This window comes from Gorilla gorilla, chromosome 15, assembly GCF_029281585.2.
Source record: "Gorilla gorilla gorilla isolate KB3781 chromosome 15, NHGRI_mGorGor1-v2.1_pri, whole genome shotgun sequence".
NCBI lineage: Eukaryota > Metazoa > Chordata > Mammalia > Primates > Hominidae > Gorilla > Gorilla gorilla.
The window spans coordinates 83698594-83717064 of record NC_073239.2 but is presented as its reverse complement, the minus strand read 5'-3'; the positions used below and the strand labels follow the sequence as shown (position 1 = coordinate 83717064).

Genomic DNA, 18471 nt, shown 5'->3' with positions numbered 1-18471 from the left:
TAGTAGACATGGGTTTCACCATGTTGGCCAGGCTGGTCTCAAAATCCTGACCTCAAGTGATCCACCCGCCTCGGCCTCCCAAAGGGCTGGGATTACAGGCATGAGCCACCACACCTGGCCTCATATGGTTGTTTTGAAGAATAAATGAGTTAACATATGCTTAAAAGAGTTATTTGCACACAGTAATTGCTATATGTAAGTGTTAGTTGTTATTATTGACTATTTTTATTATTAGAATCAACAATTTTGAGATGTAGGTAGGCATCAGCTAATTTAGCAGATGAGAAAAATTAGCTAATATAGCAGATGAGAAAACAGATTTGAACAGGTCAACTTGCCTTAAGTTTCATAGTTAGTAAGTAGTAGCACTAATATTTAAATTTAGGAATCTGACTCTATAGTGTAAGCTTTTTCCACTATACCATATTGCATGCCAACGTGTTTAGACAAAGATATGACATGGGAACTATTTCATAAAATTAGGATAAGCTCCTTAAAATGCCATCAAATATAACCATCAAATCTGACTATAGAGGGATGGAACATTTTATTAAATTTAGTTTTAAATACTTCAGGTATAAGGGTTTCTAGTATTCTGCTTTGTAAGCAATTTAATATTGTTAAATTATCCTATTTGCATAGAACAATTTTAAGATAGTCAAAATCCTAGTTCAATATGATTAATTTTAGCCTTACCATGTATAACAGGTATTTTATTTTACTCAAAACAAAATCAAATTTTCTATCAAAAACAAATGATTAAATATGGTATTTTTTGCTATGCTTCTGTTAAAATGTAGGAGAGTGTTTTCTGATTGTGAAAATGGCCAATATTAACTTTTAGGTGAGTTATTAAATGTAAATTCTCACTCTCTTTCACAAGAGTAACAAACTGAAAATCATTAACATGTTGTTAGTAACTTAGGTCAATTTTTTCTTCTTCCCAGGGCTTATACAGTGTTCTTATTTTTGAAGCATTACAATATAAGAAAGAAAAATGACTAATGACTACATAAAATAATACCTGTCTTATAGTAAACACACACTTAAAATTATGAAACACATACATTTCAACAAATTGATTATAAAACAATTTTTGTAACTTTCTTTAATTTGTACTAGAAAACTGACATTTTCATGAAAAAAATCTAATAACCTAAGTGAAAAAAATTTGTAGAAAAGCTTAGATATTAATCTGCCCCAAAGCAACCTAAAAGTAGTCTATAAACAGAATATACCTTCTAAAATTCAGAGTCTTTTCCTAAGTCAGGTTTCTTTGGTACCATTTTGTAGTATTTACCCTCTTGAAAGAGGTCATTTTGTCTGATGCCTCTTCACTTCCATAATGAAACAGTTATAAGAACTCTTTTAAATAAATATTCCTTATGTCAAATTTACAGTTTCCTGGTATTTTTGCTATTTCTTCTTTTGTTTGAGTATAATCATCAATTATATCAGCATACTTTTGTTATGAGGCATTCCTAAGAATGTCAGTTTCAAGTTATTTTTTCTCAGTGTAAAATTATTTTTAAGAGTGAGATTTTACTTAATGTACAACAAATTCATTGTATTAATTTTTAAAGTGCAGAATTCTATATATTATTTAGAATAAGGGATATTTTATTTTTATTATGCTATATTGTCTATTGAGACAATGGGGCAATACACTTCAATATGGCAAAAAAGCGTTTTTTCTTTGCTCCATCTAAAATTAAAAATATAAGGAAGGAAACCTAACATTATTCGGATTACTAAAGAACCAAAGGTAAAAGTGAGAAAATAAAAAAATGTGAGTAAAGATGACTTGTTGTCATCCAAAAGGCCATGGGTGGACAAACTTTTTTTGCAAAGCATCAGATAATAAATACGTCAGGCTTTATAGGCTATGTGGTCTTGTTTACAACTTCTCAACTCTGCTGTTTTAGCCATAGACAATAAATACATAAATAAGTGTAGCTTTGTTCCAATAAAACTTCATTTATAGACCCTAAAATTCAAATTCCAAATAATTTTCACCTCACAAATATTACTCTCCTTTTGATTTTTTCAGTCATTTAAAAATGTAAAATATATTCTTAGCTCCCTGGACATGCAAAAAAAAAGTGACAGGCTGGATTTGGCTTGTGGGCTACATTGCTTACCCCTGTGAAAGTCTCACTCATTTTTTAACTTCAGTACCAAGCATGGCACTGAACACATATTGAGGATTAAAAACAAAAGCTTCACAAATGACTAAGTGGATGAGACATACATGTATGCTAGGCTTTTACTTAACTCTTTTACTTATGATCAAAATAATATATTAGCATACAACCCTTAATTCAATACAGCTTAGTGCTCTAAAAGTACTGAAAGTTATTTTGTGCCTTTTAAATATTTAACAGTTTAACATTTTCTAATTTACTATATTATCAAACACAGATCCTTTATGTAATAATACCTTTTTTGGACATACATTGCTTTGAAGTAATAATGGGACATAAAGGGAAAATACTTTGTATAGAAATGAGTTTCATAATCTGTGGAACTTTATAATTACTAATATTTCACTAGTGCCAATGAATTATCCAACCTTTATCGGACCAGAAAAAAATGAAATCTGGCCAGGCACGGTGGTTCATGCCTGTAATCTCAGCACTTTGGGAGGCCGAAGCAGGCAGATCACTTGAGGTCAGCAGTTTGAGACCATCCTGGCCAATGTGGCGAAACCCTGTCTCTACTAAAAATATAAAAATTAGCTGGGCTTGGTGGTGCACGCCTGTAATTCCAGCTACTCAGGAGGATGAGGCACAGGAATTGCTTGAAGTTGGAAGGTGGAGGTTGCAGTGAGCTGAGATCATGCCACTGCACTCCAGCCTAGGTGACAGAGTGAGACTCTGTCTCAAAAAAAAAAAAAAAAAGCAAGCAATCTATTATTAAAAACCAGTTTTTATTATCAAGACGAAATTCTAAAAAGTTGATGAGTGAGAATTATGCTTTCATATGTAAGTTTTGATAGCATCTCATATTTAGAGGTAGGGAGAAGGCTAGAAGGCATGCAAGTATCAGATGAACCATATTCTATGACGCAGGGCCTAAAAACATAAACAAATTCATAATTTAGGAAAATCAATTCTGATAGCCCTATTCCTATAAAATATATAATAAAGAAGATAAACTTTACTATACTTGATATTCTATTCTCGTTTTTAATAGACCTGGAGAGAAATCTGTTGATTAAATTTTTCATTTTATCTAGAGCTCATATCCATTGACAAAATCTTGGGATTGTTTTTTTTCATTCATCCTATTCATCATTTTCATCCTTCATTTTTTTCTTACAACACACACATACACAAACAATTTTCCTTTGTGCTTTACAGATTAAGCTAATTACTGACAATCATCGACTATAAAGCATTATTAGGATTTTAAGGGAGAAGTTTTACATTGTTTTACTTTTATCAAATTAGTATTTGTGCTTTCTACCAATAACTTCTGACCTCATTTAAAAATATTGGCAATCCTGATGTATATAATATAGGTAAATGTGTCTAGAAACAGCTTCTTCTCTTTAGATACAACTATCAAAACAGACAAATTAGTATATAATTCAGCGAGAGGATTATATTTCTAAATTCCTTTCTGACACATCAATATTATACATTAGATATTATAAGAACTGCAACTACTCTACGATGTAAAGTAAAAGGGAAATTAGTAGAATTACTTTTTAGTGGGCCTATATTGATTTTATGTTTTCTTATTTATTATTTATTTATTTATTTATTTATTTTTATTTTATTTTTATTTTTTTTTTGAGACGGAGTCTGGCTCTGTCGCCCAGGCTGGAGTGCAGTGGCGCAATCTCAGCTCACTGCAAGCTCCGCCTCCCAGGTTCACGCCATTCTCCTGCCTCAGCCTCCCGAGTAGCTGGGACTACAGGCGCCCGCCACCACGCGCGGCTAATTTTTTGTATTTTTAGTAGAGACGGGGTTTCACCATGTTAGCCAGGATGGTCTCGATCTCCTGACCTCGTGATCCACCCGCCTCGGCCTCCCAAAGTGCTGGGATTACAGGCGTGAGCCACCGCGCCCGGCCTATTATTTATTTTATTAGTATTATTTAATAGCCCACGACTGCTACAAACTTTTGCCATAGATATTCATATCATATGTATTTATATATACATATAAAATATGAAGTGAACCTATTAAAGATCAAGTTATTCACAATCAGGTAAATTGCTTCTTTTCAAAAACAGATATTAGAGAAGACATATTTATGTATATTTTAAATCCATTTAAGAAACCTCTAATATAATTTTAACTATGTAGCTGCTATAGGTATATATGAATATAAGAGCACCTCAATAGTTTTCAAATAACTGAAAAACTTTAAGGATAAAATACTGCTCAATTTCTGAATTATGAAATATACAATGCCATGGAAACAGACACTTGTCAACTAGTAGTGCCAAAAAAGAAAAGAAACAAAACCTAGATACTAGAATAGCAGAAATTCAAGATTTCTGATTTATATAATATAGAGATGGAAGAGATCAAATATGAAGCTTACCCTATCAAAATTAAGAAATAATTTAACAAGATTCTAAAGACTTCATGGACATACTTCAAAACAAGTAAAAGGCTATAGTTGTCTATTTGGTATTACATGCAAAAAAGAAAAACTATCAAATGTGTCCATTTGGTAGTTACATAAGTTACATAGCAACAAATAAAAACAATTAACTCTTATAAATTAACTCTTACATAAAATACCAGGAATAGTTCTCACTGAACGGTCACAGCCACCTTGGTAAATAGGTGCTTTTATTTCCCTCGCTTTATAGAAAACTAAGGCACAGAGTGGTTAAATGACTAGTCTATTAAGGTATAAGATAAAAATACATTTGGTCTTTGTTCTTGGTTCCTGACTTATTATAGAACTCATAAAACCCTTGGGAATTTCCTGAGTGATAGGAGTACAGAGTGCCTTTTGTTATTCCTAACAAACCTCTGCACCCCCCTCACCCCGCCTTTTTTTTTTTTTTGAGACAGGGTCTCCCTCTGTCACCCAGGCTGGAGTGCAATGTTGCGATCTCTGCTCGCCAAAACCTCTACTCTCAGGTTCAAGTGATTCTCATGCCTCAGCTACCCGAGTAGCTGGGATTACAGGCGTGTGCCACCATGCCCGGCTAATTCTTTGTATTTTTAGTAAAGACATGGTCTCACTTTGTTGGCCAGGCTTGTCTTGAACTCCTGGCCTCAACTGATCCACCCGCCTGGGCCTCTCAAAGTGCCGGGATTACAGGTGTGAGCCACCATGCCAGGCCCAAACCTCTTCAGATCACACCTGAGTTTATGCTAATGAGACGACTTACGGTGGGTGCCTAGATAGCCTCAGGATGGGGCTAGTCTGGTCATTGGAAAGACTAAGTTATTATGAGCATTGGAATTTTCAGTTCCACTCACTGAGGGGTGAGGTTGGAGACTGAGCTCCATAAAATATCTTGGAACAATGGGATTCAGAGAGCTTCCAGAGTGATGAACACATCAAGGTGCCGGAGGGGTGCTAAATACTGAGAGGGGATGGAACCTCCTTGCCCCTATACCTTGCCCTGTGCATCTCCTGCATTTGGCTATTCCTAAATTGTATCCTTTATAGTAAACTGGTAAGCATAAGTAAAGTGTTTCCAGGAGTTTTTGGACCTATTCTAACAAATTAGTGAATCTGAAAATGCGGAGAGGGGTGGGGGGGCGCGGTTTGGGAACCAACTGACTTTATAGTCAAGTAGGACAGAATTTTGACTAGCCTGGGGATCTGGTACTTGCCACTGGCATGTGACGTGAAGGCAATCTTGTGGACAAAGCCCTTAAATCTGCAGAGTCTAGTACTAATTCCTGGTAGGTAGTGTCAGAATTTAATTGAAATAAAAAGAAGGACATTTGATATCTGGAGAGTTGAAGAACTGGTTGGTTCGAGTAAAAAAACCCACATTTAGCATCAGAAGTGTGAGTAAAAGCACTCCATCTATGGTCACCTTGTTGATAAGTAGCAGAGCCAGAATTCAAAGGTTTGAATTTTCAGCCTAGCATTTTGTATTAACTGAAAGCCCCGTAGGATACAAAACATTTTGTGATGTAAATTATTTCCCCACGATCAATTATCCAAGGAATTAAAAATAATACTGTTATTTGGTTATGAATTAATTTTCTGGTGAAATTTTTTCTATTTTTCTGTTATGAAAAAATATGAAAATATCAAACCATCACACAAAAAATAGGCATACATAAATGCAAAGTGATTTACTAAAACACTTAAGACAGCACCCAAACTCCAAAAATCCATATCTTAACATAAGTAGTCAATGTTCTTACAAAGAAACAAAACACAAGCACACCTCTGCAGGAGATGGCTTCCTTCCCAATTGTACTTTTTCAGTCAGTCATAGCATAAAAGAAATGTAAAACTTTGCCAAAGAACCACTAACTATAGAAGCCAGAAGCTAAATAAATTGTGTAAGGATGACTTTATGCAGTTGAAGTTAACCTCTCAATACGACTCGATTTTGATTGCTTTAAAAGCCAAAACTATTTTATTTAAAACCCTAATTATAATAATATCAAAAGTTTATGTACCACGGTTTTTATATAGAGGAATAGAAAAAAATAATTCTTAAAATTGCATTTTCATATAGTAGAGCAGCAGTTCTCAAAGTTTGAAAATATGGTCTATGGTCCAACAACAACGACAACATCTGCATCACCTGGGGCCTTGTTAGAAATACAGATTCTCAAGACCCATTGCAGCTTTACTGAATCAGAAACTCTAGGGGTGGGGGGTCAAGCAATTTGTGTTTTAATAAGTCCTCTGATTGATTCTGATGCAGGCTAAAGTTTGAAAACCATTGTACTATTATAAGAAGGCCAGTAATTATTTAATAGATGCAGAGCAAAAGTACCTTGTGGAATGTTAATAAGGTAGTAGATGCAATAGTGTACTGATTTGAAATAGAAAGACATAGTAAATATTAAGTTGAAACTGATCCAAGAAACACTTTTGGGGGGTTGGGGAGGTAAAGGAAACAATGTCACAAGTGGTGATGTAATTTTATGTATAGCTCTGAGGTGACATCTGTGGTTTATGGCTTCCTTAAAGAAAAAATACACCCCCCCCATATTAGTTAATAGTGCTTATTCTTCATTCTTTCCCTAATTTTTCTTCCTATATATAAAATAGTTGAAGATGCTTCCTGTGGTCTTAAGCCTAGATATTAATTCTACTTTTGGGCTCATTAAATTCTGCATTTAAATGCTGTTCACATTTAGAATTGTGGAAAATATATCCCTTTTCAACAAAAGTACTGTAAAATCAGTATATTCTATTGCAGTCATCTTACTGTAATTTTAGACAAATGAAAAGGGTACCTCAAGAAAAGAATTGTATTGACAAAGCACATCAGACCAGATGCCATGCTAACCATCAGAATTCTGCTATCACTTCCTTTGGAAATGTGCCTGAAATTAGGCTGACATCAAGAAAATGACAGATTACCTCTGGACCAGTTTAATCTTCCTCATATTGTATCACTTCTAGTTTAAGCCCAAAGAAAAAAAGTTAGGAAACATTTTTCACAATTCATCCACAGCAAAATTTTCACATTATTAGAACTACAAGTCATTTGTTATGCCTAGCAAAGTTATAAAAATAATATAAATATAGTAAAAAGGATTAAAAAAACCATGATTAGTTTAATCCTTGAATATGAAAAGGCATGTACTATCTCACCTCTGGAGTGACATCTCGTGGTGCAAATCCTGTTCCTCCAGTTGTTAATATCAAATTAAGTTCCTTTTCATCACACCAATCTATCAGGGTTTCCTGAAAGAAAACAATAGTATAGTCATGTGCAGAAAAACTTGCCTGCTTGCTCAAAACATCCCAGTCCTAGGACACTTTGTATTCAACGAGGAAACACAGATTCTTTTCAACAGTCAGTAAGAAAATTTCTAAGCACAATTCATGGAACAGTTTCACTCTTGATCAAAAGGCACTGAAATTTTGAGTACTTATTTTATTAATTATAGAAAATGAGGATGCAAGTACCAAATTCTTGAAAGTAAATAAAACATAAGAAAACCGTAAATAAAGAGTTTATAATTAATGGCTTATCTGAAGTTCTTTTCAGCCATTCAAAATGCACTACTATGACAGTTATAGAGATTAGAATTACATGTCATAAAATTTTGGAGCTAGAAGGGTCTTTAGCAGATTTGCCTCTTTATTTTCTAAAGAGACAACTGAAGTACAATGTGCTTAAATAATTTACAAAATTACACACCTAGTTTATAACAAAGTGAAACTAGGATCTCCATCTGCTGACTTTTCCTATTCTTGCTAATTCTATCAACCCATTCTACATTTTAGCTATTTGCTAAAAAGGGCAATTAAGTGCTCATTAAATTATAATCATATACTTGCATTGGTATTACATTGTTTCATTACGTTTTTACAATTCAGAGTCAAAATTTAAAAATAGAATTTCATCATTTAATTGCCGATAACTGTTGTGAAATACAAATAGCAGGCTGATACCGAGATGTACAATACAGTCCCCGCAATTCTCAAATTCATCAGTGACACAAAATGTAGGATGATTATTTAGAATAAATCCAAGACCTAAAAAATGATTTTTTCCCTTTCTTTGCAGGTTTGTGTTTTATTCTGGTATCACAGAAATGCAGAGCTCAGAGCTCCAAATGAAGGGAACTTTTCTGTGCAATGATTAATTAATGGCAACAAACTATTTTTAAAAACATAAATTGTAGATAACTGAGAGCCCATCTAAAGAACTTTGATCCCTGATATAGTTATAATTTTGTTCTGAGGAAAGCCCCTCAAAAATCAATGATTATTATAATAAAGGTGCTTATAAAGTGGTTTAATAAACCGAAGTTAAAACTTCAATTGTCTGTGCTTCATTTTAAAAAGCAGAAAAGCTTAAATACTCACTCTTATAAATAGCTCTCTATTCTTTCTGGTATATAAAAAAACCAGCTGGGTGCAGTGGCTCATGCTTGTAATCCCAGCACTTTGGGAGGCCGAGGCGGGTGGATCACATAAGGTCAGGAGCTCGAGAACAGCCTGGCCAACATGGCAAAACTCCATCTCTACTAAAAATACAAAAATTGGCCAAGCATGGTGGAGCACGCTTGTAGTCCCAGCTACTCAGGAGACTGAGGCAAGAGAATCACTTGAACCTGGGAGGCAGAGGTTGCAGTGAGCTGAGATCACGCCACTGCACTCCAGCCTGGGTGACAGAATGAGATTCTGTCTCAAGAAAACAATAAACAAAAAACAAAACCACGGTTGATACCACAACTCAGCAATGTGTAGATTAACCATCTTTGTTTTCCGACTGATGTATCCTAGAACACCTTAGATCTCTTTGTAACATTCCTTTAAGTACTTCCATTATGGTAGTGAAATGCCTGTGCCACAGTTTTCTCACCTCTGATCACAATCCATTTATATCAAATCTTGATAAAAAGTGATATGAAATCCAAGTTGCATCAACAAAATATCTCAACACCAAAATGTTTATCTATATCAAATACCAACTTTCAGTATTAACATTAAGAGGGTATTCAAACTTTTCAAATTTTAAGATGCTAATAAACATAGTAAAAATGGTCCCTTTATACTGAAGAATGCTGTTTTGTCTCAGATAATACTTCCTTATAACATAATTCATCTGTCGACTAAGTAAACATTTATGAAGTACCTACCATGTATTAAGTGTTAAAAGTTAAAAATAAGAGGAACACTGATTCAGATTTCAAAGAGCTAATTCTCAACCTTGGGTGCACAATGGAATTATCTGCGGAGCTTTAAAAAATACTTGGGTCTCACCTCTTTGGTATAGCCTGGGCACTGGGATTTTTAAAAGCTTCCCAGGTAATTCTAAAATGTAGCCAGCAACTGAAAACTACTAGTCTAAGGAGACGATCTGTTCAATTACTCAAGGGTAAATTTCACAGATAGTTGGGTAGGCCCAAAAAGATTTCATACAGTTTAAAATCAGTTGGCCGGACGCAGTGGCTCACGCCTGTAATCCCAGCACTTTGGGAGGCCGAGGTGGGTGGATCACGAGGTCAGGAGTTCGAGGCTACCCAGGCCAAGATGGTGAAACGCCGTCTCTACTAAAAATACAAAAATTAGCCGGGCACGGTGGCGGGTGCCTCTAATCCCAGCTACTCGGGAGGCTGAGGCAGGAGAATCCCTTGAACCAGGGAGGCGGAGGTTGCAGTGAGCCGAGAATGTGCCACTGCACTCTAGCCTGAGTAACAGAGCAAGACTCCGTCTCGAACAAACAAACAAACAAAAATCAGTTTTATTACAGTAATATTACTAAAGTTTTTCTATTTCCAGGATGGATAACTGGTAACACTTAATATATAGATTTCTTTCACTTGAATAACATTTGTTATCTTGAGAGCAATTAAGAATCTATTCAAGCATTCGGGAGGTAATATTTTGTTGGCCAAAGTAGCTAAGGTGATATATGGCAGACTTCATGTGAGCAAAAATTTTAGTAAGGCTTTTAGATTTTAAGACAAAATAGAAATCCTATCATTCAGTCACTTGGTTTTCAAAACAAAAGAATTCTTCCTCACCCACCAGTATAGAATACCAGTTCTCCAGGCCCCTAGTTGTCATGCATCTGATTCATTAATTCATTTAACAAGAAAATATTTCAGGGCAAACTTTTATTCAGGTACTTCCTTAGAGAAGAGCAATGCAAAGATAAATAAGGCAGTATCTCTGGTCTCAAGGATTCAGTCAAGTAGAGGAGCTCTTAGTCTATAGTTGTCTAGAATCTTGTTACTAAAAGTATGATCTGAGAACTGGCACCAGTGGTGTCACGGAATTAGGAATACACAATTTGAAGTTCCATCCAAGATCTACTGAATCAGAAGCTGCATTTTAAGAAAGATACCTCAAGGTGATATATGTATACATATTAAACTGAACTATGTGCCACATTAGATACTGAGTCTTTTCATTCTATCATGTTTAAAAAGCAGTTTATCTTAGCTATTTACTGTACCAACTTATTAAATTTATCTTATTTAACTTAGTAATTTATCTTAGCTTAGTTAGAAAGCAATTTATCTTGCCATATTTGTTTCTGCACCTGTTAGATCCACTTTATTCTGAGAAAACTTTAATATTCAGCTGCCTCTACCAAATAAGAGGTCATTGAAGATTTTTTCATGAAAGCAACTTATGAAAAGTCCCTCTGCCTCTGTTGCAAAAGTGAGGCTGAGGACATTGTTTATTTTAGTGATTAACTTTTCCTTATGTGGAGGATATTTGTTTAAAAAATTATTGCCTTGCATTTCTAGTATTCCATTCCATTCATCTTTAGTAGAATAAAGGTGTATCACAAAAATCCCCCTCCTAATATCTCATAAAATCAACATAAAAGAGTAAAAACTAGAGGAAAAACCTCCACAAGGAACAACCAAATAAGCAAACAACATAGCTTCATAAGTCTCAAAGGCTGGATGGTTAAGGACAGAAACAAAAGATCTTTGAGACACACAGTTCTCCATTTTGAGGCTCCTAATGCTACTCTGGACTCCAAAGAGGTCATAATGGTGAATTCTCAAAATCTTAAAAATTCTCATGAATACCTCTAAATCTACAGAGATGCAAACTAAAAGAGACTCCATATCTTTTTCTTATTGTAAGCAGCTTCTATAAGAAACATGCAATGGAGGGCTGATGGCATTCAAGATGAAGATTCTAGAAACGAAGGCACACTGAAATGGAAATCTAATCTTAAACTTGATGACACTCCTCACATAATGATGAGCTAAACCCTTATCTAGGAAGAAAGATTCTAGCACTGGACATTAATAAAATTTCAGAAGAGCAGAGAATTCCAACAAAGACTATATGTTGTCTCTGGTTTCTTGCTTCCCCTATTTTTTTTCTGTGCAAGTTCCAGATCTGATACAGTCTGGGCTGACTTTTTGTTTTTCTTCCTACATCTCTGCAACAGGTTTGAAATAAGCACTAGTTTGAGGACTGGATATTGTTTTATCAGTTTTTTTCTGAAAATCATATAATAAACAGAAATTGGAAGGTAAGGAGAGGGTAGGTGGGAAGAAATGTAATAGTGCAAATATCCTTATCTTTCATAGCAAGGATTCAACCAACCCTGTCTAAGGTTTAACATATAGTTAACATATGACTGTAACCTATTAATGACTTTCCTATTTTTTAAAATTTAGAGGGATTTCAGCATATAATATCTCTTCTAATAAAAAATAGTTATTTCAAAGTCAATAGGCTCTTTTACTCAGTTCCCTTGTCTTCTGCTTAAGTGTAAATAAATGCTACTATATATTAGCTTCAGAAAATTATCCTAATTGTTTATATAGCTATGTCTTTCACTCATTTAAACATCCATACATTCTTCTAGCTACATAATAGGCAGTGAAAGATGTTGGAATGTTTTATAAACAATGTTAAATATTTATTACTCTTGGGTAGTTAGCTCTGAAGTACATTTTATTTTTTTACTGCCTTTTTACATTTTTGCCTCGTTTGAATTCTTTGTAATTTGTATGTATCATTAAAAAAATAAAGGGATTTCAATAGCCAACGTGGTCCTAAGCAAAAAAACAAAAACAAAAGCAAAAGCAAAAAACAAAAACAAAAAAACAAAGCTGGAGGCATCCCACTACCTGACTTCAAACTATACTATAGGGCTACAGTAACCAAAACAGCATGATATTGGCACAAAAAGACACACGGACCAATGGAACAGAATAGAGAACCCTAAAATAAGACCGCACACCTACAACTGTCTGATCTTTGACAAACCTGACAAAAACAAGCAATGGGGACAGAACAGAGAACCCAGAAATAAGACCACACACTTACAACTCTCTGATCTTTGAAAAACATGACAAAAACAAGCAACAACCTATTCAATAAAAGGTGCTGGGAGAACTGGCTAGCCATATGCAGAAAATTGAAACTGGACCCCTTCCTTACACCATATACAAAAATTAACTCAAGATGGATTAAAGACTTAAATATAAACCCCAAAACTATAAACACCCTGGAAGACAACCTAGGCAATACCATTTAGGACATAGGCATGGGCAAAGAATTCATGACAAAGAAACTAAAAGCAATTGCAACAAAAGCAAAAATTGACAACTGGGATTTAATTAAACTAAAGAGCTTCTTTATAGCAACAGAAACTATCAAAAAAGTAAACAGACAACCTACAGAATGGGAGACAATTCTTTTGCAAACTATGCATCTGACAAAGGTCTAATATCCAGCATTTGCAAGGAACTTAAATAAATTTACAAGGAAAAAACCCATTAAAAAGTGGGGAAAGGACATGAACAGACACTTCTCAGAAGAAGACATACATGTGTCCTATAAGCATATGAACAAAAGCTCAACATCACTGATTAGCAAAATGCAAATCAAAACAACGAGATATCATCTCATGCAAGTCAGAATATTACTAAAAAGTCAAATAATAACAGATACTGGCAAGGTTGTGGAGAAAAAGGGACACTTTTACACTGTTGGTGGGAGGGTAAATTAGTTCAACCATTGTGGAAGACAGTGATGCGATTCCTCAAAGACCTACAGACAGAAATACCATTCGACCCAGAAATCCCATTACTGAGTATATACCCAATTGATTATAAATCATTATATTATAAAGACACATGCACATGTATGTTCATTGTAGCACTATTCACAATAGCAAAGACGTGGAAACAACCCAAATGCCCATCAATGACAGACTGAATAAAGAAAATGTGGTACCTATGCACCATGCAATACTATGCAGCCACAAAAAACAATGAGATCATGTTCTTTGCAGGGACATGGATGGAGCTGGATCCCATTATCCTCAGCAAACTAATGCAGGAACAGAAAGCCAAATACCACTTGCTGTGACTAAGAAGTGGAAGCTAAATGATGAGAACACATGGGGGAACAAAACACAGTGGGGCATGTTGAAGGGTGGAGGGTGAGAGGAGGGAGAGAAGCAGGAAATATAACTAATGGGTACTAGGCTTAATACCTGGTGATGAAATAATCTGTACAACCAACCCTCATGACATATGTTTACCTATGTAACAAACCTACACATTCTACACATGTACCCCTAAACTTCAATTTAAAGTTAAAAAAAAGAGGGATTATAAACATTTATTCATTCTTCATTCTGATACTTAGTACTCATGGTCAGTAAGTTTAGAAATAAATTTTATACTTAATAATTACACATATACTACTGTGGTAAATTAAATATGGTCATACAGTCATTGTAAATCCTCCTGTCAGGAGGTGGGGTCTATTTCCACAACCCTTGCAACTGGGCTGGATTTCTGACTTGATTTGATCAATGGAATGGGGCAATAAGTCATGGTATGGCTGTTCTGAAGCCTAGGTTTCAAAAGGTTTCCATTCTTCTGTCTTCACTCTTTGGTAAACTTCTACTACCATGTCAGGAAGGCTGGGCTAGACAATGGAATGATGGGTGACCATTTGGAGAGAAAGGTCTAGTGGAATATCCAGCACCAAGGTCCTACACATCTGAGTGAGGCTTAGATTCTCCAGACCCAACTGAGGTGACATTATTTCAGCTACATGAGTGACGTTAGACTCATGTGGCTGAAATAATGAGATGAGAAAATATTCCCACTCAGAAAGCCCAGACTTGTGAAAAATAACAAATCACTATATGTGTTAAAGCCACCAAATTTTGTGGTGGTTTTTAACGTAACAATACAATACAAAAACAACTAGTTTCACAGTTAACATTTTGGCATCCTCTTCTTTTTCTGACTATTTCCAATTTATATTTCATTAGTGATAAGTTTATCTTTTATAAAAAGCTTCAGAATAGTTCTAAAGGTAAGCTTGATGTGTTATATTTAAATAAATTGGCACAAAGTCTTAAGAATATGATTATATAAGTTAATTTTCAGTTTAAGAAACATGCAAATACCTAGTATATGCAATGACTATGCCCAGCATGTGTCATAAATAAATATATATGTATACACATACACAAACACACATATATATTATTTTAAAAACCATGACAAATGTGCTTGATGTTACAGACATCAGAGATATGAACAAATTAATAATAGATCAGTATATTAACATAATAGATCAGTATATTATGGTGTTATTAGAGATCGTATACCCTTTTTAAGAAAACTTTCGGAAATACTACATGTATTTATAAATATATAATGTTTTCTTTACATTTACGTTATTTAACAATAAAAAACATGATTATAGAAATTTTTAGCAAAATTATTATTGCCAAAGAGTTAACAACTCATCAAACAGAAAAACAGGGACAGTAATAGAGCTAAGAGAGAGTAAGTTTACGTAAGTCATCATTCTCTGTATCTATCTGGAGCCTTATACTCATCCATTACAAAAGACATTTTTTCTGTCTCAATCTCTTTGAGTTCAGCTTTGATTTTGGTTATTTCTTGTCTTCCACTAGCTTTGGGATTTGTTTGCTCTTGGTTCTCTAGTTCTTTTTAGTTGTGATGTTAGACTGTTAACTGGAGATCTTTCTAACTTTTTTGATGTGGGCATTTAGTGCTATAAATTTCCTTCTTAACACTGCCTTATCTGTGTCCCAGAGATTCTGGTATGTTGTATCTTTGTTCACATTAGTTTCAAAGAACTTATTGATTTTTGCCTTAATTTCATTATTTACCAAACAGTCATTCAGGAGCAGGTTATTCAGTTTCCATGTAATTGTACAGTTGTGAGTACATTTCTCAGTCTTAATTTCAAATTTGATTGCACTGTGGTCCTAGAGATTGTTTGTTATGATTTCAGTTCTTTTGTATTTCCTCAAGAGTGTTTTACTTCTGATGATGTGATCAATTTTAGGATATATGCCATGTGACAATAAGAAGAATGTAAATTCTGTTGTTTTTACGTGGAGAGTTCTGTAGATATCCATCAGGTCCATTTGACTCAGGGCTGAGTTCAGGACCTGAATATTTGTTAATTTTCTTTCTCAGTGATCTGTCTAATATTGTCAGTGGGGTGTTAAAGACTTCCACTATTATTGTGTGGGAGTCTAAGTGTCTTTGAAGGTCCCTAAGAACCTACTTCATGAATGTGGGTGCTCCTGTGTTGGTGCATATATATTTAGGATATTTAGATCTTCTTGTTGATTTGAACCTTTTACCATTACCTAATGCCCTTTTCTTTTTTAACCTTTGTTGGTTTAAAGTCTGTTTTGTCGGAAAGTAGAACTGCAACCCTTATCATTTTCTGTTTTCCATTTGCTTGGCAGATTTGTTTCCATCCCTTTTTTTTGAACCAGTGTGTGCCATTGTATATGTGAGATGGGTCTCTTGAAGACAGCATATCAATGGGTCTCGGTTCTTTATCCAGCTTGCCACTCTGTGTTTTTAATTGGGGCATTTAGCCCATTTACATTTAAGGTTAGTATTGATATGTGTGGATTTGATCCTGTCATCATGATGTTAGCTGGTTACTTTGCAGACATATGTGGTTGCTTTCTAGTGTCACTGATCTGTGGACTTCAATGTGTTTTTGTAGTGGCTGGTAATGGTCTTTCCTTTCCACACTTAGTGCTTCCTTCAGGAGCTCTTGTAAGGTAGGTCTGGTAGTAATAAATTTCCTTAGCATTTGCTTGTCTGAAAAGGATCTTGTTTCTCCTTTGCTTATAAAGTTTAGTTTGGATGGATATGAAATTCTGGATTGGAATTCCTTTTAAGAATACTGAATATTGGGCCCCAGTCTTTTCTAACTTGTAGGGTTTCAACTGAGACGTCTGCTGTTAGTTGGATGGGCTTCCCTTTGTAGGTGACCTGACCTTTCACTCTAGCTGCCTTTAACATGTTTTCTTTCATTTTTACTTGGGAGAATCTGATGATTACCTGTTTTGGGGATGATCTTCACGTGAAGTATCTTATTAGAGTTCTCTGCATTTCCTGAATTTGAATGTTGGCCTCTCTAGCTAGGTTGGGGAAGTTCTCATGGACGATACCTGAAACATGTTTTCCAAGTTGGTTCCATTATCCCCATCTCTTTCAGAGACACCAATCAGTCGCAGATTCAATCTCTTTACATAATCCCATATTTCTTGGAAGTTTTGTTCATTCCGTTTCATACTTTTTTTCCCTTTCTATTCTTGTCTGCCTGTCTTATTTCAGAAAGCCAGCCTTTAAGCTCTGAGATTCTTTCCTCAGCTTGTTCTATTCTGCTATTAATAATTGTGATTGCATTATGAACTTCCTGCAGTGTGTTTTTCAGCTCTATCATGTTGGTTATGTTCTTTTCAGTACTGGCTATTTTGTCTGTCAACTCCTGCCATGTTTTATCATGATTTTTACCTTCTTTGCACTGAGTTTCAACATACTCCTGTAGCTCAATGATCTTCATTTCTACCCATATTATGAATTCTATTTCTGTCATTTCAGCCATCTGAGCCATGTTCTGGACCCTTGCTGGAGAGATGGTGTGGTCATCTTGAAGAAAGAAGGTACTCTAGCTTTTTGAGTTTTCAGCATTCTTGCACTGATTCTTTCTCATCTTTGTGGGCTTATCTATCTTCAATCTTTGAGGTTGCTGACCTTTGGATTTTTTTTCTTTTATCCTATTTGATAACCTTGAGGGTTTGATTACGGTATAAGATGCATTCAGCTGACTGGAAGAATCCAATCTTGTTTTTGGAACATTTTAGGAGGCCAATGCTCAGCTCCCAACTCCTGGACTGTGTGCTGTAACTCTGGGGGACTTGCATTGGGCCCCAGTTTGACCTCTTTGAGGTTCAGTCCATTGTGCTGGGGGTTCTGAGGTGCAGCATCTGCAGAAGAGTGCTAACAGATGCAGGGGTGCCTGCCTCCCTGCAGGTGTTCACCACAGTGGTGGAGGCAACACAGCTGGTGGGGGATGGGGGGCCCTTGCTAGAGACTGTGCTGTTGCACTGGAGGTGGTGTTGACTTGGGGGCAGGGTGCTGACCAGCATAGATCTGGGTGCCTTCTCTGTGCCCCTCAAATAAGAGTGATTGTTCAGGGTGTGGGATGATCCGCGGTTCTCTGTGCAATGTTAGTGCAAGGGTGGTGTGCTGGCAGGAGTGAGACTTGCCAGCTCTGTGCTTACCAAGGGTGTCTGCAATGGTGGTCAGCAAGGGAGGAGGGCAGACTGCGTTCCTGGGTGCTGGCTGGGCAAGTAAAGCAAAAGCCACCTGTGTAGACACGCATCAGCAAAGTGATGTGGGGAGTTCCATGGGTCTGGGAAAGCTGCACAGGCTGGGGAGGGAGCGTGCAGGCTGGTGCGTGGCCATAGGGATGCTTCATCGAAACTCTCTACTGGTCAGGCATGGTCCATCAGTGCTGAAGCTACGGCGTGGGTACCCAGAGACCTCA

General features: G+C 35.7%; 1 protein-coding gene across 15 annotated transcripts in view; it reads right to left on the bottom strand.

Annotated features, from left to right (window-relative positions):
- The window catches only part of GPHN (gephyrin), a 674811-nt gene that overhangs the window by 353167 nt on the left and 303173 nt on the right, over nucleotides 1–18471 (bottom strand). For all 15 annotated transcript variants that reach the window (XM_055362127.2, XM_055362134.2, XM_055362131.2 and 12 more), the window contains exon 4: nucleotides 7771–7863. In XM_055362127.2, the coding sequence (XP_055218102.1) occupies nucleotides 7771–7863 (93 nt within the window). The remainder of the gene's footprint in view (nucleotides 1–7770; nucleotides 7864–18471) is intronic.